This window comes from Abramis brama, assembly GCF_963993115.1.
Source record: "Abramis brama genome assembly, chromosome: 17".
NCBI classification, from domain to species: Eukaryota; Metazoa; Chordata; class Actinopteri; order Cypriniformes; family Leuciscidae; genus Abramis; species Abramis brama.
This window is the reverse complement of record NC_139979.1, coordinates 4,507,716-4,535,332: the sequence shown is the minus strand read 5'-3', so window position 1 is coordinate 4,535,332 and position 27,617 is coordinate 4,507,716. Positions and strand designations below refer to the sequence as shown.

At 37.5% G+C, this 27,617-nt stretch overlaps 2 protein-coding genes across 4 annotated transcripts in view; both read left to right on the top strand.

Annotated features, from left to right (window-relative positions):
- The window catches only part of cdk14 (cyclin dependent kinase 14), a 152,751-nt gene extending 134,358 nt beyond the window's left edge, over positions 1-18,393 (top strand). The window contains exon 15 of one of the 3 annotated variants that reach the window (XM_084089644.1): positions 14,063-18,393. The gene's annotated coding sequence lies outside the window, so the exon portion shown is untranslated. The remainder of the gene's footprint in view (positions 1-14,062) is intronic. The other 2 variants (XM_084089645.1, XM_084089646.1) reach the window with 2 other exon arrangements.
- Positions 18,394-20,888: 2,495 nt separating this feature from the next.
- fzd1 (frizzled class receptor 1) lies at positions 20,889-26,306 on the top strand. Its single transcript, XM_084087941.1, has one exon. It carries the CDS (start codon positions 21,636-21,638, stop codon positions 23,253-23,255), a length of 1,620 nt encoding a protein of 539 aa, XP_083944067.1. The 5' UTR covers positions 20,889-21,635; the 3' UTR covers positions 23,256-26,306.
- The last annotated feature ends 1,311 nt before the right edge of the window (positions 26,307-27,617 follow it).

Below are 27,617 nucleotides of genomic sequence, written 5' to 3'. Positions count from 1 at the left end.
TATATATATATATATATTCATGTTAAACTATAAAATCAAATCAATTTTAAATGTAAATCAAGTACAATAGTAGCTGACAATGAAGGCATTAGCTGGTCTCATATTTTGAAACCTGGGATTATTTTTGTCACAATTTTTTCCCTAAACCCTGGTTCAGTTCTGACCTGAGACAGACTGCTCGTTGCGTCAGTAGATCAGCTGTACTGTACTAGTTTAATCTGGCAACGTCTCTGTCTAGTCCAGTTGTGTCATGTGAGTTTCTGCCTGATGTCATTACAGGAGCGATGACAGGGCGACAGCGTTTCTGAAATAGAACCATATGCTTTTCTTCATTTCCTATAATAATCCTACAATAGTGGCTCTTCAGTTGACGTTCATGCAGCAGATCCTGCATTCCTACTTTGGTTTGTAGTTCTAATTGTGTCTTTTTCAAGCATTCTTTCCATTCTGTTTGGTTAAGTTGCATCAAATGGTGAAACGATACTCAACAGCCATGTTCCAGCTCTCTTTCTGGCTTTGCTTTTTTGTGTTTTGTGGTCCGGCGTCCCTGTTTCTCTCGCTCACAGCGGCCCAGCAGACGGCCTGTCGTTTCCACTAATGAAGTGACACCACAATGCCCAGTCACCCACCACAAACATGCAGTCATGTTTTAATCCAAGCCGTAATCATATGCTTGAGAGAAAGAATCCCAAGGCTGGAGAACCAGCATGCATTGCAGGAAACCCAGAGGAAGTCGTTGGTTGCGACTCACACCGCCACACTGTGACTCGGACTGAAATAAGTCGGTCATAATAATAACATCCAGGTTGGGTAGACGAGAGTTTGACCGCTCTCTGTGTTTGTAGTCTTTCCAAGAAGCAAAACATGCACTCGTGCTTTTACACGTGTGCATTTCTGCTATAGTTTTAACCCTGTAAAGGCTGACATATGAAATAATAGTCAGATTTTTTTTTTTTTTATGATTGTAAATAGTGAACCTTTAGACAAGATATAAAAAAGACTAAGCAAATGTTTTGTATCATATTTGATACATCAGGCTTTTCTTGCTCATATAGTATGATGTAGTGAGAATATGAAAGCAACAACACCTCAATTTTATTCAGAGGCCCAAACTGAGCGAACACATGCAGTTTGGTTCAGATGCTGATATTAATATGGCCAAAAAGTAAGATAATTAAATTTCTGATAGCTTGTAATATAAATCAATGAGAGGATTTAAAAAAAATATATATATATATATATGTATGGTTTATCAGGTAAACCTAATCAGTTAGTGTTCATCTTGAAATATTACTAACAATATCAAAGTTATTCTTACGTTTACTTCAGTAAAGATTTCACAGAAAGATAGACATCACAAGCTGAAGGTAGGTGTTTTTAAAATGATACTAAAAGTCATTTTACTTGCTAAAAAAGTATAAACTATCAATCAGACAACAGAAGGCATGTAGTAGATTCTGTGCAACAGGTTTTTCAGCAAAGTTTTGATCATGTTGATCATTTAGAGACCTTAGAAATGTGCATATCAAAGGATACTGTAATTTCTATGGTTAAATAGCATCTCTAAACCTTCTATTTGATCTGTTATGTATTAACCTTAACTGTGTTAATCTCTCTCAACTGTTAAGTTTTACAGACTTTAAGAATAAGAAACCTGGGCCGAGTTTAATGTTTTTCTGTTGCTATTATAATGTAATCAAAAAGAAAATTGGGTTACACTTTATTTTAAGGTGTCATTGTTACAGTGTAATTATATATTTAAGTATTGAGTAATGTTTTTTATAGACTATGAAAGATTATGCAGACAAACATTTTTCTTTACAATAACGTTCACAAAAGCAGGAACGTCAGATATCAAATATGATCCATCAGGCGTCTGAGGAAGGTTTATTTCTTCATCTCTCAATCATCATTGCATTGTATTATATATTTTAAAACTATACAGAGGTTTGATCATAAACTAAGAATTTAAATATCATCTTACTAAGACACATTATTGGCAGATATACAATCAGTGACGACTGATATTTATATGCATTTTATGTAAGTAGTCTGCTATACTGTTATAAAGATCTGACTGATTTACAATTAGAAGCTATTAGCAACTGCACCAACTTCTGTCTCAGTGTTAAAGCAGTGGATGTTGATCTCATGACTGTAAATCTCATGCAGCAGGTCGTTCGGTGTTGCAGCGCACCGGAAGGATTGTTGTGTTAGATGGAGTGAGGGAGTGTGTTTGAGTGACAGGCAGCTGTTTGATGTGGAATCCAGGTGAGATGGCTCGAGGCTGGGCACGTTACGCCGGAGCTCCAGAGTCCTGAACCGTCATTGATCTCCTTCATCTGGGTCTTTTCTGACAGGAGCTGGAAGGGCGTCTGACCAGAACAGCTGCGTGTTTGTTTTCCGTGCGGTGGAGGGGCGTTTCTGACGGATAAACCCGGACTAGAGGGAATGTAGTGAACTCGTCTACAGGCTGTGTGATTGATCAAATTGTCCCAAGTCAACATAGCAAACAGATCACATACACGCGAGGGCTTTCGAGAGTTGCCAGAGAAGCATTTAATGCTCTTGTGTGCATCACCAAACCGCCACATGTTTAAAGTTTTTAAAGGAATAGTTCACCCAGAGACTACAGACTTGTTGTTTACTCACCCTCATGTCTTGTTAAAGTTGTTTTCCTGTATATGGAGCACACAATTAATTACATTTCAAATCTACTGTAAAGCTACGAGGTTGTTAATCTAAATCAAATAATTCAAAATCTAAGAAGTCTTTGGACAGTCTTCCAAGTATTTTTACTATACATGGTGAGCAGATCGAACAAGTCAAATTGTACAAATATTTGGGTATATTAATCGACGATCAGCTCTCTTTTAAGTTGCACATTGATAAACTGGTACAAAAGCTCAAATTAAAAATAGGATTTTATTTTAGAAATAAAGCCTGTTTTTCTTGGAAAACCAGGAGGAGATTGGTTGCTGCCACCTTTCTCACTGCACTCGATTACGGTGATTTGCTTTATAGAAATGCGCCTGATCGAAGTTTGTCTTTGTTGGATACTGTCTACCATAATGCATTAAGATTTGTGACTGGATGTAAGGCATCAGTACATCATTGTACCTTGTACAAAATGACAAACTGGCCCTCATTGTCAGTAAGGAGACATATACATTGGCTTATTTTTATTTATAAGTCTATATTGGATATGCTTCCGTCTTATCTTTGCTCCTATATGTCACGTAATATCAGTTCTTATAATTTACGCTCTGGTAATTTGTACTTGTTAACTGTACCTACGGTTCGTACAGAGCTTGGTAGGAAGGCTTTTAGTTATGCAGCCCCAGCCACCTGGAACACATTACAGACTGATTTGCAATTGCGAACTCTGATTTCATTTGGTGAATTTAAACATTGCATGAAAGTGTTGGAAATAGATGCCATAAATTGTTGTCACTGTTTTTAAAATACCTAAATCGTTTTACACCTATGGTAGGTATAAATTGTATTTTTAAGTAGTCTGATGTTGATGTGGTTTGTTTATGTATCTTGAGGATCTTGTTTAAATGTTTCTTGTTGTTGTACGTATGCTTGGTGATCATATTTGTAACTATGCGTTGTTAGTATGCTGCCATTTTGGCCAGGTCTCTCTTGCAAAAGAGGTTTTAAATCTCAATGAGATCATCTGGTTAAATAAAGGTTAAATAAATAAAATAAAAAATCTATTTGCTTCTTTTAAAGCCGCGTTATTTCCGCTTATTTTTAAAATAATCATAATAAACAGCGGAATTCTTAGTGAAAAACTACATTACCCATGATGCTGTACAGAAATTTACACCAATCAGTGAGTCAAAAAAGCAACACGTGCCAAAAGCCCCACCCTCTGCCATTAAGCACTACACATGATGTAATCGAGACAGTCTCTCCAAGCTCTCAAAATACTTCAATATTTGTATGTGTGTATATATATATATATATATATATATATATATATATATATATATGCATTGTTGCAAGGTTAGTTGATAAGGAAAGGAGGAGGTGGGAACAAGTGAACGTTCAAACATATTTTTTATTAAATAAACAACGAAACAAAAGTAAAGTAAAGGATCAGCCCCTCACAGACGACTGCCGCACACAAATAAACAAAACAGTGTAAATAGTCCAGGCCTGGTCCTCTCTCGAACTCCTCAGTATTGAGTTCCTGAGTTCCTCCGTGAGACACTCGAGACCGTCATTATCAATCGAGCCACCGGCCTCACACCGTTCTCACGGCTCTTGGCCCCGCCCTGCTTGCCACATGCATATTTTGCAATAAACTTAATATATATATGTTTTTTTTTTTTAAATATAATCAACATTTGTAAATGAGTAGTTTTATATTTCTCCATCAAAGTCTGTAGTGTTGTGATTCACCTCTCGGCTTGGTTCATGGCTTATAGCTCTTTATCGAAGACTTTTTAAAAGTTTTAAAAAACTTTTTTTTCCCTTTTGGAGAAATTAATGGAAAAACCAACGCTGCTGAAAAAGGGGGCGGGAACTGTTGAACACCATATAAATCATTAGTGTAATGATATGATACTATTATGGTGCATTTAATCTTTTTTGGAGTGTGACAGGCTTTGTCACATGGATTTGTCTTGGGGGAATTATTTATTTAAGACAGATTCTCAGTTCGTGTTGCAACTGTACAGTATGTACTGTAGATTGTACAAATTCTTGCAAGCAGTAACCAAGCAGAAAAAGATATTCAAGAACCTATCCTGTGTGATCTGCCTTTTACTTGTCCAAATACACAGTTGTAGCCATTCTCAGCTGTTTCACAGAAACACACTGTACACACTGAATGCTTCACTGTGACTCTCTAATCAGAGACTTCTGACCTCAAATGAGAACAGATGAGCAGTTCATTGATCCACGTTTCTATTTATACGCATGTCCTCGCTGACCGAGTTGAGTTGAGTTGATGTTTAAACTATCACTTAAAGTAGCAAACAGAGCCCTTTTTGCCTCTAGTGAACTAGTTAAACAATAGGTTTAGATGTGCTGTTGATATACTAAGCGATCAGACAGACCATTTTCACCAGGTGGACCATAAAACATGAGGATAAAATCCCTTAGAAATCATGCATTGAAATCGTTGAAATCATGCAATCTCCCTTACAACAGCATTGCAATTTCCTGGAATCCTCCCAAGCTCCCTAGCAACCACATAGCAACATCCTGGAAACCGCCCAAACACCCTAGCAAACGCATAGCAACATCCTGAGAACTACCCAAAACCCTAGCAATCACACAGCAACACCCAAGCAACCACATAGCAACATCCTGGAAACCTCTCAAGCTCCCTAGCAACCACATAGCAGCATCCTGGAAACCGCCCAAACAACCTAGCAAACGTATAGCAACATCCTGAGAACCACCCCTAAATCTTAGCAATCGAATAGCAACACCCAAGCAACCACATAGCAACATCCTGGAAACCTCTCAAGCTCCCTAGCAACCACATAGCAACATCCTGGAAACCGCCCAAACACCCTAGCAGACGTATAGCAACATCCTGAGAACCACCCAAAACCCTAGCAATCGCATAGCAACATCCTGGAAACCACCCAAACACCCTAGCCATCGCATAGCAACACTCAAGCAACCACATAGCAACATCCTGGAAACCACCCAAGCTCCCTAGCAACCACATAGCAACATCCTGGAAACCATTCAAAACACCCTAGCCATTGTATAGCAACATCCAAGCAACCACATAGCAACAACCTGGAAAAAGCTCCCTAGCAACCACATAGTCTAGACTAAAATCACCTTGGGCATTGTGGTTGACAGCTGTTTGGGCATTGGGCATTAGCTGTTGCTCAACCCCACTGGTGTAAAAATGTCCTGGTGGTTTTCCAGCAGTAACTGTTGTATTTTGTGATGTGATTCACGTGTATGGCCGTGAGAGAGTTCAGGTGTGCTGAGAGGGTTGAGCGCCCGAGGCCGTGAGCAGAAACAGTCTGATTTATGGAGCAGAAGCTCTAATGGAGAGCCTGAAAGTCAAGTAAACGTCTCCTGTGATTTACACCACTCAGTAATCAATGAGATTTTACTGTCACTGATGGATGGCCATCTTTATATCCACCAGACACTCCGTCTTGTACATCATAAAGTGGGAATTTCCCAGTCTTTGAACAGGGAAGGATAATCTATAGGCAGCATTAGTGTTTTGGCCACTTTTACAGTCTCACAGTAAGTCGTTTAGTGTGTCTTTAAGCTGCTGTAGGAACAAACGCTGTCTTTCTTCAGTCCTAAACGTGACAATATTCACAATGATTTTGATTTTGATGCCAATATCGAAGTAAGCAACATGAATCATTTTTGAGTTCATTGTTGTCCAGGTCTCAGTGGGACTGGATTGTGAGAGTAAATGTTGACGTTAAGTTTTGTTTTATGTGTTTTTGAGTAAAGGGAAAGACTTGGTGATCGATGTTCTTTTATACTGGAGTTTCTGTGATGTTGGTGTTTTGTGGTTACTGTTATAATAAAGAGTGGAGCTTGTGTTTCAGACATAAATATAGTCTTTGCAAAAACAGGCAATAATGACACCAAAACTTTAGATACCAGTGAAAATTCCCAATTTTCTATTCCAATTTTGATACCACAGCTAAAACATTATTAAAGACAAGTAAGCAGTCAGTAAAAACAAAAACAAATAATCAAATTCCAAGCAAAAGCACAAGTAAATACAATATAACATAGATGCAAATGAAATAAATAGTGTTTTTCAGGTAGTTTTCGGGTACAGAAATGTTATAAAGTAAGCATAGGGCTGAGTGATATGGCTGAAAACTGTGTTTCATATCGGTCGATGTCGATAATTATTGATATTTTTTATGACCTATTTAAAATAAGGACCAGGAGACAAATATATTACATTTAAACATTTTTTATTTTAAACTTACAGTAACCTTCCTCTGATTATAATCCCCTCAGTTATAAAGGCAGAAATGTCAACACAACCATGATGGAAAACACTTAAATAATTCAAATGTAAACATAAGTCTAAAATCACAATGAACACTTAACAATTATCTCTTAACATTAAGGTGCAAAATTAAAGAATACGTAAGAAATGCTTAATAAAGTGTAATACAATAGTGCAAAGTGTTAAATATAAACATAGAGAAACCGACGACGGTCTTGCATAATTTGCAGACGACATTGGTCTGACTACGGTCAGACTTATAAAATCCCAAAAATCCCAAAAATTGTTTTATCAACAATCGCTGCGGCACTCATTTCCACTTATCACTCCACGCCGGAACTGTTACTGAAGAATCCAACACGAGACAACGATATGGCGCAACCATACTGTTACATGACCGGTTGTTAGCGTGTCACCCCCTACGTTGCTAGGTTACCAGAGAGTGAGTGCCTTTGTTCATGCAACCAAACTTGCTTCGCAACCTCTGTTTTTTTCTGACGTAGAAAAAAAAAATTATCGAACGTTTTATCGAATGCATTTTTTATTGATATTGATTACGTGTCTATCGCGATACATATCGTTATCGTTTTATCGCCCAGCCCTAAGTAAGCAAATGTAAAATAACACTGCATAGTCTTCACTGTATAAATTAAACTTCCTTATTAATAACTCCTTATTAAAGTACAAACGTTATTCAGTCTAGAGCAGTGAGAGATTTTTTTCTTTGTCTTTTGTTGTTTGATTAGCATGGAATATTAGGCGTGTATTAGAGTGAATGCACTGATCTAATATACTGATACTAAGATGCCTTTACTTTCTCAACTGTTGACAATCACTTAAAGTCCAACTGAAATCAAAATTGACCCTATTTACTTTGTTAGCGCATATTAATAGTCTTGTGGTGAACAATTAATCCGTGCAAGTTAATACACAGAAAAAAATTGTTTGCCGTCGTAATCTTTAATCAAAGTCTGAAAAGTTACTTCCGGTCTGGAATGGCGTTCCTTCTCTGATGATGTAGGTTTGACGGCTTGGGTTGGGAAACGCTTAACCACTCGCCTCAAACCGTTAGTCTGTTATGAGCGAGAGATGGAGAGGAGGAGCGCTAAAGTAAAACCCTGCCCTCTGTTCAATATTCCTTTTCACTGGGAAATACGTCACAACACTGGAGAAAAGTCGTTTGCAACTTCCGGTTCACGCGGACTTTAAGACATAACCGACTATGTTTTCAAGGATACTCGCTATTTTTTTGACATAATTTTGTGTTAATTTGTCCGCTCAAGCACAAGAAGTGCTCAGTTTAGACTAGAGAGCTTTCGCATCTTCTTGCACTTGAATATTTAAATTGCCAAGGCTTAAACTTTCGTGATTATGAAGCGCTGGCCCGTCAACTTTCCCGAGCGTCGCTCACGTTTGTTCACGTTCATGCATTGTTAGAGTTCATAAAAATGTTACCGCCCAACTGGCGAGTCACACCGTTTCATATTCTCGTCAACGTCGATTTTTACGCGCATTTGTCGCTTGTCGAGTGTTAATTTAAGCCCTGCCTAGAACTCATAGCTAAATTATATGATTTATGGAAATTTGTTTAATTGTCATGAAAATAATGTGATGAAATAGGATTTTCTTTATGCAAAATGTGATATTTCTTTCATGTGATGTTGGAGTGAAATATGGACCTGTTCTCACGTTTGTTGAGATCTTCTTTCAGAGATCGTGAGCACAGAGCTAAAACAACTTTCCCATAGTGCATCTGTGTGCGGGTCAGCGGCCAATCGCTCTCTGGAATGTGCAGTCTTGAGTGGAGCTCTGAAGCTTCACTTACGCAAGACAAAACCATCACAAACACGCGCCCCGCCACAAAACCTCTCGAAAGGGCATGAAAATCCTGTCATTTACTCACCTTCATGTGTTTTTTTAGTGGAACACAAAAGATTTTTAGAGTGAAAATGAACAGTGATGTATACTGACTGTATACTGTTATACTGTCAAGCTCCAAAAAGATCACAACGGTTGTCCATACGGCTCATGCACTGTAATCTGAGGTCATACGATGCTTTGTGTGACGGACAGACTGAAACATTTATAAATGTCATGTGAAAATGCATCATGACAGGTTTGCCGTCAATGCAAATGCAAATGCAAAGTTTGAATATGCAGAGCCGAGAGCTGCGGTCTATTGATATTGGATGACGGGGATGCAAGCATTTTTACAAATTATTTTTTTCCAAAATAACCATGTTAAGTGCAAACTGGTTTCAAATGCTGTGGTTTGCAGAGCAGTTTTTTTTCTGTCCATGTCAGACCTGTTTGTCCGTTCAACTTCCGCTTTGACAGCCAGCGCTCCTTGTTCCCGTTCCTTCCCTTTGTGTGATTTAAAACAAACTAAACATTCATCTCACCAGGACACCCAAATTCTTCTTTCTTATTGGAGTATTATTTATACTATTTGTTCATATTTTAAATTAGCTTTTATAAAAAAAAAATCCCTTTTTTATTTATTTATTTGCTTTTGTTGTATGTGTGTGTATATATATATATATACTAATAATTATAATCATAACTGAACTAATAATAATCTTATTTATAATAATAATCATATTTATTATTGTATATACAAACAAATAAAAATAGCACATAAAAAAAAACGTATGTAAATTAAACTAATACAACTTATATAACTTATAACATATATATATATATATATATATATATATATATATATATATATATATATATATTATTATTATTATAACTAAACTAATAATAATCATATTTATTACTGTATATATAAACTAATAAAATTAGCACATAACAAAGTTAAATTAATACAACTTCATTTTACATTATTTCAGCTTTATTAAAATTATCGAATTTTTTTTAGTATTTTGTTGTTGTTAACAGTAACAGCACTGCTTCAGAGTCATATTTCAGTATGACTAGAGTCCCGCATCTGCTGTGATGAACTCAACTGTTGTAGACACACGGGTTTTTTACACTGTTTGTCTCCTTTCACTTTCATTTTTTGTAAAAGGAGCAGCGTCATTTTGTGTTCAACAGAAAATAAAAAATATCTTGAGCATCATGAGGATGAGTAAATGAGTAATTTCATTCATTTTAATCTTAACTGTCATATGTCAGTATGATTTCAAGTCATGTCAACTTCTGTTTCAACCAGTCACATGAGTTTGGGGGCGGGGCTATCTGTTTGACTGACCAATGACAGACGGGGAGTGTTTGTTGAAGCTGTTATTTATCATTTTCGTAGCTCTGTTTGTCTCTAGAGTAGCAGAACTTGAGTTTTAACAAACTGTTTAGTTGAAAGGGTTAATCCACTGACCGCACTATAAAGCTGTCACTAGTGCACTTCATGGTCATAGAAAACATAGTTTATTGCCTTTCATAGCACACGTTCTGTTTGGAGTTGAAGTTATCAAGGTCATTTCAATGAAAATGGAAAGCGCTGTCGTGCTTCAGTCGCGATGGCAACAGAACAGTCCTGGCCGTAACACGCCATTCCTGCTCCTTTAATGACTGGAAACTTTTCAGTGCACTTTAAATCCTTCAGGGAACACATTTTTAATTAAATTTGCACTTTTAAGAAAATGGAAAATAAGTGTGTTCATTAAAGCGATTGGAAATCTTTTCTAAGACGTACAAACACTCGCAGACGCATAAAGAGGCGTATTAAAATGTCAGCTCGGCTGTGTGGCGTTTAATGGCCGTCTGACGCACTTCATTACACGCTCTTGGATGTGACGAGGCCTCTGTCGGGCGCTGAGGTCAGAGGTCACCGTCCACCAGCCTGAAGCCCAGAGGGGGCCCGTCTGCTTGGCCGGCTCTCAGAGGATTGTGGGAGCCCTTCTTTGCATTGTGCTTGCTAAAACAGTCGGAGACGCTCTTAAACACATCTGACATTCTCCTGCTCAGAGGAACCTGACACGCACACTGCTGAGATTTCAACTTTCTCTTCTTGCATGGATGTCATTTGATGGGTTTTTGTGACTGATAGTCTAAAGAATTTTGACAAACTCTAAAATGCAACATGATCAGCATTAACATATTAAAGTTGAAGTGTGTGATTTCTGCCTCACTAGCGCCACCACATGGCACAATGATTGTTTTCAAGCAGGTTTCCTGAAGACTTCCTGGTCGAAAAAAGTGATTTCCTGCATGTCATGTTGTTTACTAAAACTAATGCTATAAAAAACTGTTTTCTTTCATTCAAATACAGCTGAAATAAAACAAAACAAATATTAAAATACATAAATTAAGCTAAAAGTATTAAACAAACTAATATAAATGACAAAAGCACATAACAAAATGACTAAAATTTAAATGAAAACTGAAAATATAAAGATAAAAGTTTAGTAAAAATAGTATATCATTAATACTAAAATAACATTAATAATATAATTAATATTTTGAAGCAAAACTGTTTCACTATTTTTTAAGAAATAATAATAATAGATTATTTGAAATATTCTTAAATTGTTCTGAATTTATAATTGTTTTTTTGTTTTTGTTTTTTAGAATTCCAGCTTTTTGTTTGCTTTATTATTATTATTATTATTTAATCTTATGGTAGTTGTACCACTCTGACATTTGTTACTTAATACTCTGCGAAAATTTAAATGACTATTTGAAATATTGAAAATAATTTTAAATTAGTTGACCATAGAAGAGGTTTATTCAACTCTTTGTCTATATGAATTGCATTTTGAATGTATTTTTTGATAAATGAATAAGTCTGGACACTAAAAAATGAGCATGACATCTTTGAGCCGAGTGCAGATAGACAACAGAAGCAGGTCTTTTGATCAGGACGGGTGATTCACTCATTCAACATTTAATGAATTCGTTTGAGAGTTAAAGGGAATATTCAATAGATGACCATTTCTGACTGTCTTACACCCTTTCAAGTCCTGTCAGACGAGATGGAACTGAGCAAGTACATGTACTTTGACATTTTACATGAACGTATACAAGTAAAAGAATGTTGTGATTAAAAGAATGTTGCTATCTTTATATATGATACTCAGAGGTGCGAAATGTTTTTTCTCTAGTTATCTCCTTCTTTAACCCGCAAAGGTTTCTAAATGAAGGCGGAGCAACAGTTTGATGCCATAATTACAGTCATATTAGCAATGAACCTCATCCAATCTGTGCTTTAACTCTCTGCGGTCAATACAGACCCAGTAAGCGTACATTTCTTTTAAATGAAATGAATGTGCTATATTTTCTTTCAGTAATATTTATGCTTTATTATTTTGTATTCTGAGTGACTTTTTATGGTACTAGACAATATTCGCCTATAAATTATGCATTATTATTTCTATATAAAATAATACAAATATTAGAAAAAAATATAATATTATACATCATATTATTGTCAATTAATGCAGTGTTTAAGTCAAGTATTTAAAATACAATGCACGGAAGGCAGATTGATTCATATGTAATACTATAGTGTAACCACTACTGTAGATGCATAACCATAGGGCTGTGTATAACTGCCTAGAAGAGTATTTTCAGACATAATTACTTTTATTAGGTTTTGCATTTGGATACATATTTAGAGATTGTCAAAGACTACTTTTTTTTCCATATCGGAAATGCATTGCACACATTTGTTAGACTTCAAGAATGAATGTAAATATAACTTGAAATCCCTTTTATTTGTTTCATATACAATAATTAAGCAACAAAAAGGGTAATGAAATGAATTCATAAAACTTGAACAGTTGAATCAGTCTTTTAAAATGTAATCAAATGACATAACACAGGGGTGATATAATGACAATCATTAATTTGCAACAAAACATTTTTAAACATCTTTACTTTTATACTGTATAAATTAAAACATGGATGAAAAAATATCTTGGTTTTATGATATTTCTTTAATAATATTTTTTGAGAAGAGAATTTTGCAACATGCACACTGAACATTTATTTGAAACAATTTTCACTCGGAATTCGCTAGTTCTAATTAAGTAGAAAGACTGAAAGTATTTTTCTTGTAAAACATTCTCCAATAATTTTTTTTTTTTACAAATACTGTGTAGCTGTAGGCTAAATATAAAAAATGTCTCCAAAGGTTATTATCGATAGTGTTAATAAATATCTATTTATCGCCCATCCCTCAGCGGATGTAGTTGGGTGGGTTTGAGGACGGAAGTGTGTTTCTGAGCTGGACAAGTTCAGTCGGTTTCTCCTCACACACACACACACGTGTTTTGGGCTCTTGATAAAGGCAGCGTCCTTCCATGATCTCTGATTTCTGGCGCACACACACTTGCAAATCCTCCAGGAATGGTTTTCCAAAGACATGGATTGAAATCAAGTGGGGGAAGGGCCTCACAGAAAGGAAGAAAATTCTAAATAAGAGTAGAAAAGGGAGAGGGAATAACAGACTGAGAGAGAGAGAGAGAGAGAGAGAGAGAGAGGGAGGACTCACAGAGATGCATGCATTATTTATTAGCAGGATGGTCAATGGGGAAAAAAAGGAAGATTAGCAGAGAAACAAGCGAGCCGGATCTGCCCTTCCTCACACACACACAAACACACACACACACACACACTTACGTCTGCATCCCATCATCCTCCTAACCAGCATTGTGAAGCTGCTTTAAAAATGTAGTTTTACTCTAGCTATGGTGAGACACCAGAGGTTAATAGAGGAAAAAAATGTAACTGATAGATATCACCATACTTTTCTCAGATGATTGATTACAATACGAATTGCTAATATAAGTTTTCTGAAATGTTTAAAGGTGCAAATGCATACATTTGCATACATTTCCAGAACAAAAATCTGAACGCTGGATAAAGCCAGGATCAAAATTCATGTTTCATTTTGTTGAAGGTTTTTACAGAGGTGAATTTGAATCTCTCTTTTTATCACTCAGAATAAATCAGAATATACTGTCAACAGCCAGAATATAAACACATTTCATGTATGAAGAAACCTTCAGAATATAGATAAAACTGTAAAGTTTGGTGTATGTAAAAGATTTCTGACTCGCCGCCTACTAAAAGTGCACATCAGGACTGTCACTGAAAGTTTTCTCTCTTTTTTTTTTTTTGCAGGTTGATGCTGTCAGCTGTCAAGATGGGAAAAGGACAAAGAAGAAAATGAGATGGGAATGACTCTTCATGTTTATTTAAATTATTTAATTTTCGGCTGATTTGACCGTCCGTGTGGGACTGAGAGCAAACGAGGCAGCTTGAATCCAGTCGAATCCAGTTTTACCATCAGGAATGTGGCGTAACATTCCCACATCGACGGCATGCGAACGACGTTCGTTAACATCAGACTTCAAAAGGCAATTAATACGAACTGTCTGTGTATGTAGCTACCTATGTACGAATGTATGTATGTTTGTACAGTTAAATATACATGTCTATCTAAGAGAACAAACCAAATGCCCTTCCGCGCACAATCACACATTAGAAAAAAAGTCCAAGCTGGCATTTCGCATTTCCCCTGCAATCTTCCACATTGATGGCTATGGCACGATCCCGCTGCGCACCCAATAACGATGACAATAATTCCGACAGTAATAAGGATATTGCGGTTGCAGCCTGATGGTGCACATTGACTCACTGCAGGGACTGTGCTAAAGCAATTAACACCATCACTAATCATCATCCAGGCGGATAAATACGGTCCTCGAGTCTCGGTGTACGTCTGCGTGTGCGTTTAAATGAGTGTTAAATACAGGCAATACGCTTGCACTGGTGCTACTGTGCATGAGAAAGAAAGACGGTCGTCCGCGTTTGGAAATTAATCTGTGTTCGCTGTTCCTTCCGAAGGCCCATGACAATCTTATAATGAATTGCACTTGCTAACTGATCATTAAAATTACCCGAACCATTTTTGCAACGTTACTTTGAACTGTTCACACAGGACTTGTTCTTGAATTCTGTAAATCGTATGTCTGTGCTAGATGGACATCTCTGTATCTCATTGCATGAGCGCTGCATTTTTGCATTACATTATGCACTTTGTAGATGCTTTTATCCAACTTGCATTGCATTTACAGTATACATCTAATGTGTTCATGCATTCCCTGAGATTCGAACCCATGATCTTGATGTTGCTCTACAGGTTTAACTAAAGGAATGCTTTAGCTTTCAATTTATATCTAGATATGTCAAGTTAAACCCCTGTATTGTCAAAATTCTGGGTACCATCATTATGTTTCGGTTCAAATTGGCCCTAATGGAATTCACCAGTAATCACTCTATGAAAAAAATAAATAAATAAATAAAATCTAAAACGGTATATCAACCAGTAAATCTTTAGCATTAATACTTCTCACACATTACAAAAAAAGTAACTATGATAAACTGTATTTAACAATTTTTTCCACAAAATATGAATATTAATATCAAAGTTTTACATTTTAACTCTTTCCCCGCCAGTGTTTTTGAAAACATTTGCCAGCCAACGCCAGCATTTTTGATAATTTTCACAAAAGTTTCATGGCCCCCAGAATATTTTGTTGTATGAATCTGAGAAGTCTACATCCAGGTGGGATTCAGAACGATGATTAAAACATAGATGGAGTAGATCGAGTCCATCAACACCCTCAAAGCTTCACAGTCATTACCTCATCCTGAGGCGATATTTCATTCTGTAACTTTAGGCAGTTTTGATTTATATACTTTTTAATGTTGATGATCACGTTATTTTACATATGCATCTGCGTACATATGCTATCGTTTGTTTCTGCTTCTTCTTCGGCTGGGTTTTGATCGGGAGATTCAGTACTCTTTCAGAAGATGCGGAATAGCGCCCCCTACCGTATAACAGTGGGGGAAAAAGGAAACCGGAAAATTCCGTCAATGGCAGGAAAAGAGTTAAATGACCAATTTAGATTTTTATTTATTTTTTTGGGTGTGTGCGTGCTTTCCCAAAGCTCAAACAGTAGAGCATGGGACTAGCAATGGCAAGATCATGGGTTCGATTCCCAGCAAAATTAGCATGCATGAACTAATAAGAAGTTACACCTTTAAGGCAACGTACATTTCTTTGAATAAAAGCATCTGTCAAATACATACATGTAAATGTAAAAACCCTCAGAGGTAGTTGAGAACCTTTTTTATTTTGGGTTTGTGACTTTAACCTTAAAATCTGTTTAAAATTGAAAACATCACAACCATAATAGAAATTTTGTATGCTCATTCAAACCACAACACCTCAAAGTGTCGAAACTTTGCATGACCCTAAATGAGAAATAGTCACACAATTTCAAGAAAAAAATCCTGGTTTATCAGTATTTGACAACATTGACCCAGAATACCATTTCTATTCCACTATATCCAGCTGTTTTTAAATGCAAGAATGCGCTGTGTGTGAACGGCCATTTAAAGTTTCAGATTATTGATGAAGCTAATGCATTTGTCAAGTAGCTTTTCAAGACGTAAGATGACAGTCTGAAGAGCCCTTCCCGAAGTGCACTACTCTCTCAGCCTGCGTATCTGATGATCTGATCGCAGTTCTCAGAACGCCTTCCTGCTCTTCCTGTTATGTACATTTTGGTTTCTTCAAAGCCAGATGATCAAGTGAGCAACATAATGAGATCATCTACATTTGAGTACAGTATTTTCTCTTTCTGTCAGTATATTGTAAAACATCAATGTGACTTATGTGATAAGTGCAAGAGCTAATTTAACAAGAGCAATGTTTGGCCCTGCACTGTTAACAATGGTTCGAATAAAGAAGTAAAATGAGTTCAGATTTGTACAGTAATGCCATCGGACAAATCACCTTGTTTAGAAACAGATGTCAAAAGCGAATGGAATGTGTGCAGACGTGCATGTCCAGGGACACATTATCAGTTATAATACAGTACAAATCCATACATGATCCCTTTTTATTATATTATTAATATTTGTACTTCTTGAGTCAGCTTTAGTCATAATAGTGTGACTAACGGTCAGAGGACTAGTTAAAGAGCAATGATGTTTATGGAATTTAAAAGGTCGTCGCCTACTGCGAATGTACTTTTCAACATATTTGTGCAACATTCCAGCTAATAAGGTCACATTTTGCACCTGTAAATTTGTTTAGGCCACGTACACACCGCACAGCCTAATCATCAGTCGTTATCGAGTCACTCCGGAATTTGAAATGGTTGATATATTGATAATCATAGCAACATCTCGGCGTGTCATGGCTGTAAACAAGAAACATGGAGTCTAAACTGTTTGTTTTCAGCTGACTAAAGAAATGTTAGGAGCTGAACATATTTTAATGTATTTTTGCTCCCAATTCACTGAAGGAATTATGCACTAAAATACGACGGAGTGAATCCAATGCTTTATGTGAAACACTCTGAAGTGGAGTGACACCCTTATTAATCTGCAGTGTGAACGTGGTCTTATTCAACTAACCGGTTTATACTTCGAACATCGTCTCATCCATATGTTCAGAGTGACTTTTCAGAAGAGAGCTGTTATTCTGTCAGAAGCCAGCGTAACGGGGCCACATTAATGTCTCCACACCTGTTGCGACATCACTGGATTCCAGCCAGTTTTAGCAGCCGAATAATAATTTTTCATGCAACGTGCGTGCTTTAAACATGTAAGAGCTCCTCCTGCCTTTGCGGCAGACACAGCCTTGCATGCAAAACCACATGCTGTTTTTTTAGGTGTGTAGAGATTCTCCTTTTTTGTGCTGGGCAAGAAAAACATATGAGACTTGGAATGGAGGAAATAGAAGTAATAATAATATTATTGCACATTTAGCACTGTGACGAACACACAAATCACAAAAAAAAAGAAGACATCATGTTTGCATAATCATTGGCGCTTGCTTCAAAGTTGGTTATTAAATCGATATATATAAATGTGTAAATCTACCATGAAAAGGGAACAGCTTTAGATTCCCGGTTTGCTTTATTGGATATGCTATGGAATGTGCTGTCAATACCATGCTATTCACTGAATCTTTAATTCATCTGTGAATATTTAATCTTTTTGTAATCTTTGTTATATACTAGGCTGTATATAGTATATGACGAGGGGTCGAGACGCCAGTGTGACAGTGACGCTTCAGCGGTCTTGACTTATTCATATTCCGTATATATACTGGTTGGGGAGAAGGCGTCGAGGTTCGACATTGCATCCCGCTGTGCTGAACACTGAATCTGTGTTTTTGCTTCACTTGCCTATATATTTTGTTCTTTTTGTAAGATGCACTGAAATAATGCAGAATTTTGACAAACAGTTCTGGAACCTAGAAGTGTAACTGGTCACTTTATAACAAACGAAACGTAGAATATATTAGAGTAGTAATTGCATTATTTGTTAGAAACTGTATGTAATGTTATTATGGAAGATGTAATGTCCTTCTGTAAATGTTGTTTATCGTTGTTTTACCTGAAATAAATAAAGTTTATTAATGCTTCAAACCAATCACCCTTTTCACAATTGAACCTGCACATAAGTGATGATTTGGAGATATGTGCATTGATTTAAATAGAAGATGGCATTAGCATGTGACTAATCTGAACTATTTTGAACTATATTAACAAACTGAGATTAAAAAGTGATGACATTTGCTTTTGCAATGTTTAACCCTTTCATGCATGAATTATACAATGTGTTTTTTATTGTAGCACTTTATTTTACAGTCCTGTTTCCCATGTACATACTATGTACTATTACAGTAATTACAATAACTGGCTAATAACTAGGTACTAACCCTACCCCTAAACCTAACCGTAACCCCTGTAGTTACCTTATATTACCCAGTATTTTCTTAAGTAAGTACACGTACTGTAAAAATAAAGTGCAATCGTTTTTATTGCTCTTAGGGCATGAAAAACAAGATTTGAAGAACAAAGAGATTTTCAGATCTCCACTTGAGTGGACGGTATGCGTTTTTGTTTTTAACTGAAGAGATACTGTATTAAACATAATACAGTAATAAAACTGTGAATAAATGCAAAAACAATAAAATAAATGCAAAAAAAAAAAAATACAGCTTCACTTATTGCAAAAGCTATTTAGTTTGTTCCCGTTCGACCAGCCGGCGGAGAAGCACTTCATATACGTTGAACATGTTCACGCTTCCTCCGATTTACTAGAGTATGTTGATTTATCCGTATTAGCTGATAATTCTAATTATGTTCAAAATAGGCAAATTTCTACCGTAACACTCCTCTCTGAGAAACTTCAGACTGAAATCTACATTGATCTATTGATGTTTTCAGACGGTGGAAAAACTAGCAATCAGGGACCGGTTGCATAAACTGGTAAGACTAGTCTTATAAGTTATTCATTCAAATTTCTGTAAGACTTCAATCAGATTACTTTTTTGATGTAACGAGTAAAGTAACTAATAGCAAGTAACATACATTACATAATCAGATTACTTTTTGACATAACTGCAAATTACATTCTAATAACACAAATACTTCTATCTACAGACAAAAAAAGTTACTGCAGCTGGAGTAATTTCAGGATAGAAGGAATGGATGGATATTCCAAAGCAATTTGGCATTTCTAACTGGCTGTCGGCCAACTTAGTTTGGAGTTAAAAAAAAAAAATCCACATGCAATGGCTTGCCACTTGGTGGCATAGGATGATGCACTAGTGTTCATTGTAGTGGTTGGTGTGTAACTATGCCATCAAAACCCATACATAAGAAAGAAAAGGGCTTTTTGAATAGCTGGTTAAGTCAAATGAGGAACTCAAGGACTCAGAGGTAAAGGTTCACAAACAGACAGCGAGTTTACATGTCATTGAGAACCCTAGTTCTTGACTCAACTTTAAAGAGCACTTTATGCTAAAAAGGTTCTACTGTATTGCATAATACTCTAATGTAAACAGGTTATTAAAATTTTTCCATAAGTGATACAGTATGTTTACGAGCTGCTCAATTCATAAAATTGAATTAAAATTAAAATGAATTAAAACTAAATAAATCAATTCAAACTAAATCCATAAAATGATCCCATGATGGGAACCCCTAAAAGGTTCTATATATGAAGTGCCTGACAGAAGCTTTTAAGGTTCTATATTTCTTCTAAGAGTGACACATTTAAAATGCAATATATTAGGGTTTTTCTCTCTGAATTGTGCACAAATTAATGTCCAATATGAGCAACAGAACTGGTTCAGAATTTCATGCATGTTATCATACAAAATGGAAAATTAATATTTACTCATGCAAAAGTTGTTTTGTATTCCAGCCAGTATCCAGACTCTTAGTGAAGGCTGTCTTTACATTCCCCTGTCATAGCAAATCATGTTCCTCTCATTTCTCTTACAGACACACACAGTTACCAATAGGAGGACAGCAGTCTGAGCTTCACCTTAGGGGCCGTCTCTGTTTTTGTATACTGCAAGCAGATTGTGTTCTGACTTTTATAAGTATGCAGATGGTCAGTAGCGTTTAATTATGTCATGTACATTTATGCAATATTCATTCCATTGATGGAAATGAAAACAAAGCTGTGTTTGGGATAGACTTACTGTCTGTTAAATAGATTGCAAAATAATGTTTTCCTAGAGATTCTGTTAATGTATTTTCAATGTTTCATCAACAATCAACCAGAGCTGCGCACAGTATAACTCAATACATGAAACGTCATGTGAGGTCATATGACAATGTCAAATCAAGTCAAGACTGTGATGTCACAAAGTTAAAATACAATTTCAGCTGTAAAGCAAGCAATAAGACAATTGTCAAATGTGTCATTACTCAGTTCAATGTTGATGCAATTACTGTTCTTGTACTTGCTGCAGCATTCAATTTTTAAGTACAATCAACTTGGGTAAGTTATTTCAACTTAAATTATATTAAATTGACTTAAAAAAAAATTATGTATATCATATAACTTAAAAAAAAAAAACATTTTTTAATGACAACATGCATTACTAATGAAAGTTCATTAGTAATGAAGCAAACTGGAGACAAATGGTGTTATTTTCTAATTTACTTCAAGCTTGGTTCTCATCCTTTAAATCGATAATATTACAGAATATTAAGTGTCTTTTTAAACCCCAACTGAGCAAGACAAAGGCAACAATGCAGCATATATATATATATATATATATATAATTACATCCTGTATCTGAATGGTTTTGTTTACAGTATACAGTGTATAATGTTTAATTCAGTTAGCAGCCTACTCCATTCTGAATTTGTATTTGTCATGTAAGCAAAACTTGACAAGACAAATATAGCAGCATTCTCTTTGACTTACTGTTCTTCTGTCTAAAGTGAGCAGATAAAACGCGTTCCATTCGACAACCCTATCTACACTCAAAGAACAAACGTTAAAAGAACGTAAAAAGAACGCAAAACGAACCACAAGCGAAAGAAATCTCGACGCTCCCTAACACGAGCCATCTGTCCGTAAACCCCGCCCGCGTTTCGCTTATGAACAGCAGACAGCGGGGCGCCTGGAAACAGGTTTGAACAGCTCACAGAAACTCTGACTCCACACAGCGCGACTCTTTATTCTTGTCAGGCATTTGTGTGCTTTTCTTTTCTTCGCTCGTTTCGTAATCCGAGGAGCAGCGTCTGGGGCGCCGCCGCACTTTCCTAAAAGTTTGTCCGGAGTAAAAGCCCGTTTGACAGGATAAATCAACAAAAGGAGGAAGAGCGCTGGCGCAAAAGGAGACAAACCGCAGAAGGAAAGTATGGCCGCGCGCGATGCGTCCGCGCTCTTCCTGCTCGCCTTTGGAATATTGGGAGTGAGCGCGCAGTACGGAGACCGCGGCATGTCGATTCCCGAGCACGGCTTCTGCCAACCCATCTCCATCCCTCTGTGCACGGACATCGCGTACAACGAGACCATCATGCCCAATCTCCTCGGCCACACGAACCAGGAGGACGCGGGACTGGAGGTGCACCAGTTCTACCCGCTCGTCAAAGTGCAATGCTCGCCGGACCTCAAGTTCTTCCTGTGCTCCATGTACGCGCCGGTGTGCACAGTGCTGGAGCAAGCGCTACCGCCGTGCCGCTCGCTGTGTGAGCGCGCGCGTCAGGGCTGCGAGGCTCTCATGAACAAATTCGGCTTCCAGTGGCCAGAGAGTCTCGCGTGTGAGTCGTTCCCGGTGCACGGAGGAGAGCTGTGCGTGGGTCAGAACACGTCGAGCGCGCCCGTCAACCCGACGCCAGATGTGACACAAGCGACACCCGACCACAACCGAAAGGGGCGTTTTAAATGCCCGGCGTCGCTAAAAGTGCCGCCGTACCTCAACTACCGCTTTCTGGGTGAGGAGAACTGCGGCGCGCCGTGCGAACCCAAAAAACTCCACGGGATGATGTACTTCAGCGAGGACGAGCAGAAGTTCGCGAGGATTTGGATCGGGATTTGGTCGGTTTTGTGCTGCGCGTCCACTTTGTTCACCGTCCTGACTTATTTGGTGGACATGAAGCGCTTTAGTTACCCGGAGAGACCCATTATATTCCTTTCCGGGTGTTACACGATGGTGTCCATCGCGTACATCGCCGGGTTTCTGCTGGAAGACAAAGTGGTTTGCAACGAGCAATTCGAGAATGAGTTCCGGACGGTGGTGCAGGGCACCAAAAAAGAAGGTTGCACCATTCTGTTCATGATGCTGTACTTCTTCAGCATGTCCAGCTCCATCTGGTGGGTCATTCTGGCGCTCACCTGGTTCCTCGCGGCAGGGATGAAATGGGGTCACGAGGCCATCGAAGCGAACTCCCAGTACTTCCACCTAGCGGCGTGGGCAGTCCCGGCTATCAAGACCATCACCATCCTGGCGGTGGGTCAAGTGGATGGAGATGTCCTGAGCGGAGTCTGCTTCGTGGGCATCAACAGTGTGGACGCGCTCCGCGGCTTCGTCCTCGCGCCCCTGTTCGTCTACCTGTTCATCGGCACCTCGTTCCTCCTGGCGGGGTTCGTGTCTCTGTTCCGCATCAGGACCATCATGAAGCATGACGGCACCAAGACGGAGAAGCTGGAGAAGCTGATGGTGCGCATCGGCATCTTCAGCGTCCTGTACACGGTTCCGGCCACCATCGTGATCGCGTGCTACTTCTACGAACAGGCCTTTCGCGCGCAGTGGGAACAAACCTGGAGCGCGCAGTCGTGCAAGACGTACGCGGTACCGTGTCCCGTGCACAACCCGCAAATGAACCCGGATTTCACGGTGTTTATGATCAAGTACCTGATGACACTGATTGTGGGAATCACATCTGGATTCTGGATATGGTCCGGAAAGACGCTGAATTCATGGAGAAAGTTCTACACGAGACTGGCAAACAGCAAACATGGAGAAACAACAGTGTGACGAACTGCTTTTTTTTTATCCGTCACTTTTTTTCTGATGGAAAAACAACTGTTTAAACAGATGTACATAAACATTGTGATTTTTTTGTAAGTATATATTTGTATTTAAATCTCACGTGGATGTTCTTTTTAATCAAAGGAACTTTTTTTGGACAGACCGTATTGTTTTGGAGATTATTTATGCCTTTTCTCTTGGAATGTTCTGGGTGGGGATCTGTTTTTTAAGCCTGTATGTAAAACTGTGTCTTTTTTATCGACATCAGTATTTCCACGGGCAAATATTCAAACTGCTTTTTACATGCAAATAATGCAGAAATAATAATGATGTGTGTGAATTGTGCACCCAGCACTTATGGCTGCATATAATGGAAAGAATTGAGCTTTAAATTAAAGCTTTGTGACTGAGATTTGTCTGAGTGCAGATGAATTATATAGTACTGGAATGTTTAATGGAGGCTGAGAACAAAAACAGTAAGTGCTCATGGTTGATGTGTGCTGGAAAATCTGCTTAACCCAGCATGAACTGGTTTGCTGGTCTCCCAATCTGGTCTGGCTCGGAGAGCAGCAATCTCAGGCTGTTTTAAAATGTTTTTTAAGATGTAAAGTCAAGTGCCTTTTTTCATTTTGGAGCCTGCACTTTTGTTTAGCTCAAAGAAATGTATACATGTGTTTCTTCAGTCTGTAATGATGCTTCTGAAGGCTTTGTGTTCTCCAATGGCTCTTTTGCACAGAAGTACCTCTAAATATACAGCTAGAACAGGATGGATGGTGTTTGCAATGCACTTCTCAAATAGTTTAATGTCTGTATTGGTATCGTAACTAATTCATGAATATGACTGGCATGTTGACTCTGGTGCGAATGTATAGCGATAAATCGGCCGATATTTGGCCCTTTTGAGATGGTCAGCAGCGATAATCGTGTCCGCTCGTCCTGTTTGTCATTTCCAAAATATACCGGCAGGCGTGCTGATGGATAATGCAGTTTGTTTTCAGATCATTTCTGGTTATCGGTTTCAACATCAGCCATTAAAAAGCCCACATCGGTCAAGCACTACATAGTAATTCACATCAACCTGTTCATAATTCTTCATGGTTTGTCATGTCATCGTGTGCTTTTTTTCATGAGAAAATGTTGATTCTTGATTGTTTATGGCAAATATCTCATGCAAATGAATGTTTTTGTTTTTCCAAAGGAAAATGCACATGGTGATTGCGGAAAGCACTGGCTGATAGAGACCTGCTCTTAAACTCCTGTTCTGTTGAGATGCATCATGCATGAATCTGACATGTATTTAATCACTCTAGCATTACAGTTTTCTACACCGGTGACATCTGTTATTTTCTGCTTTCTCATACTTCTGTGATACTATCAAAAAACCCTTTATATTTATAGACAATAGTTTATATTATTCACTTCTTTAAAGAATAAACTTCTCATTTGTACAAAATGTTTCTTTGCTTTGGCAAGTGAGTTTGTTTTGATGGCTGATTTTTTCTTTTTTGTTTTCCCAAAAATGTAAATCCAGTCATCATTTACTCACCCTCATGCCGTTCCAAACCTGTAAGATTTTGTTCATCTTCAGAACACAAATGAAGATCTTTTTTGATGAATTCTGAGAGCTTTCTGTCCCTCCATTGACAGCTACACAACTACCACTTTGATGCTTCAGAAACTTCATAAAGAGATCGTAAAACTAATCCATATGAATTGAGCAGTTTAGTCCAAAATTTCTGATGTGACTCGATTGCTTTATATGAAGAACAGATTTAATTTAGGCTTTTATTCACATTCATCAACTCACACATCAGTTGTGGTAAACAGGAGCTCAAGCGTGTTCGCTTGACGTGCGAGAACCAATGAGGTTCATTCTCGTGTTATGCATCACGTTTGAGCTTCAGCAAGAACCAATAAAGTTGTTCTCAGGCGTCAAGCAGGTTCGGTTGAGCTTCTGTTTATGTTCGCTGATCAATGTTTAAATTTGAATAAAAGCCTAAATGAAATCTGTTCATGATATAAAGCTCAATTCATATGAGCTCATTTATTTACGATCTCTTTATGAACTTTCCAAAGTGGAAGTTGCGTAGCTGTCAATGGAGGGACAGAAAGCTCTAAGATTTCATTAAAAAGATCTTCATTTGTGTTCTGAATATGAACGAAAGTCTTACAGGTTTGGAACGACACGACGGTCAGTACTGTGCATGATGACTGGATTTTAATTTTTAAGTGAACTATCCTCTTATTCTCTTTTTTAATACCGTTACCTGGTTTTACTATGAGGCCTGCTTCTGTTTATAATTGTGTTACTTATTATTATGCAATGATTTTTGTCAGATTGAGACAGACTTTTTTTAAAAAAAGTGGTTTTCAGTAACACTTTACAATAAGATTCTGTATTAGCTAATGTATCATGAACTAACAATGTTTTTAATGCATTTGGTCTATGTTAATTTATAAATGGAGTATTGTTCATTGTTATCACGTTAGTTCATAATGCATGAATTAATTGACATTAACCAAGAGTAAATGCTGCCAAAAAATATTGCTCGTTGACTATTGCTGTAACTAATGTTGGTTATGTAATATAGGGCAGACTGTACTACATATGGCTGCAGGTTGTTTGTGTTATTCAGACAGACCTCAAATGATAATTGTCCTCTGAAGTGTTCAGCTTCTCTCATGTCTAGTGAGAACAAAAACGCACGAGTTGAACAGGTCCAGTCCTGCTTTCAACTGTTAAGAAACTCTCAGTACTACATACTGTCACTGTTGACATAATTTGAATAGACAGTTAGATGGATTCATTGAGTAGACTGTGATACAGCTGTCACCAACATGTTGAATCAAAGGGGCACAACATTTGTAAGTAAAAGTTTAATGATGATCTAAATGGCTCTAAAACCTGGAAATTTCAATGAATTTACAAAAATTGGGATTTCCAGGTCTAAAAAAGTCATGTAAAGGAGTAGAATATTGGAGACTTAATGGAAATTTCTATATTTGTTTTGTGCTGCTCTAAATAATTTAATTATGTGATTAGATAGCACTCTTTGTATGTGCTTGTTTGAAGTAAAACATGCCCACAAACCATAATTTGTGAACTATCCGTCTGTCAGATATTTTTGTATTTTAATTATCATCTATTACAAAATGCTTTGGTCTTAAAGTGTGGGAACTCTAAATAATGTGTTTTATAAGTTTGATGTGGTTGTTTCAATCAAGTAGGCCTATGCACTACAGTTTTAGGGGCTGTTCACACAGAAGGCATTTTTCTGTGCTATTTTTCCCTTGTTTTCCAACACATCCTTTTAAAAATGTGAAGTTAAAAGTCCAACTTTTAAAAAATGCGTCCCAAGTCCTTGTGCTATTTTCGTTCCTTTGACCTGCGTCTGGTGTTTTTAAGAGTGAACTGGCCCTTATGGTGATTTGACACTGTTGTCAGGGAAACTTTTCCATTTGACTCATGACTAGTTGCGTGTAATTGAACGAATTGAGTCTCACAGAAGTGTGTCAATCTAATCTGATCTGATCTGATCTGATATGCTGCATTCCTGCGGTTGGGCTTCATTTCTGCCGTGGAATGTCCTGTGCTGGAGTATCAGACGGCATCGTTCACGAGGAACACAGTAAGTGTGTGTCACGTGGCTTCAGACTGGACGACACCCTCTAAACCGGCCCAGATCGGCACAATCATGTTTCCAGTGTTAATGCCACCGCTAAAGTGTTTTGCAGCGGGTGCTGACTTGTTGAACAAGAGTGGGGACAGGATAATGTGATATGTGTAGAGATGCATGTGAAATTAATCTTTGTAATAAGGCTCTTTCACATGATTCACCTCTGGGCTTCAGCGTCAGTGTAGACACTTCAGTGTCTCGTGCCTCTTTGACTGTGTCTGTGTTCAGAATAGCATACTAGCATTTGACTATTTCTATGATGCATACTGTCTGTCCATTATGCAAAACTTAATTTTTTCAATTATGCTTAAAAATTAATGTAATAATTTTAAGGCAACGGGTTTCCTCACTTTTTTAAAGTCAACTTATCACTTTTTGCAGTGTTATTAGTAGTATTACAGAAATCTTGCCTGTGTCTTACCAGTTTAATTTATGTATGACTGACAAATATGCCTCACATTCAGTTTATTAGTTTGTTTATGTTAAAATTGTAGGTTACACTTTATTTCGATGGTCCACTTTAGACATTCTACTATAAGTACCTTTGCAACTTCATCACCTAGCAGTCATTATAGTATTAGTAGACTGTCTGCTTAATATCTGTTAACTCTTGTTTTAGGCTCCAAAAAGACATTCTACTGACTATAAGTAACTTTTCAACTACGTGTCAACTTAATCTACTAACCCGAAC

What these genes read in the sequence shown, in the direction of transcription:
- fzd1 (XM_084087941.1), top strand. Translation starts at nt 21,636, where the DNA reads ATGGCCGCGCGCGATGCGTCCGCGCTCTTCCTGCTCGCCTTTGGAATA.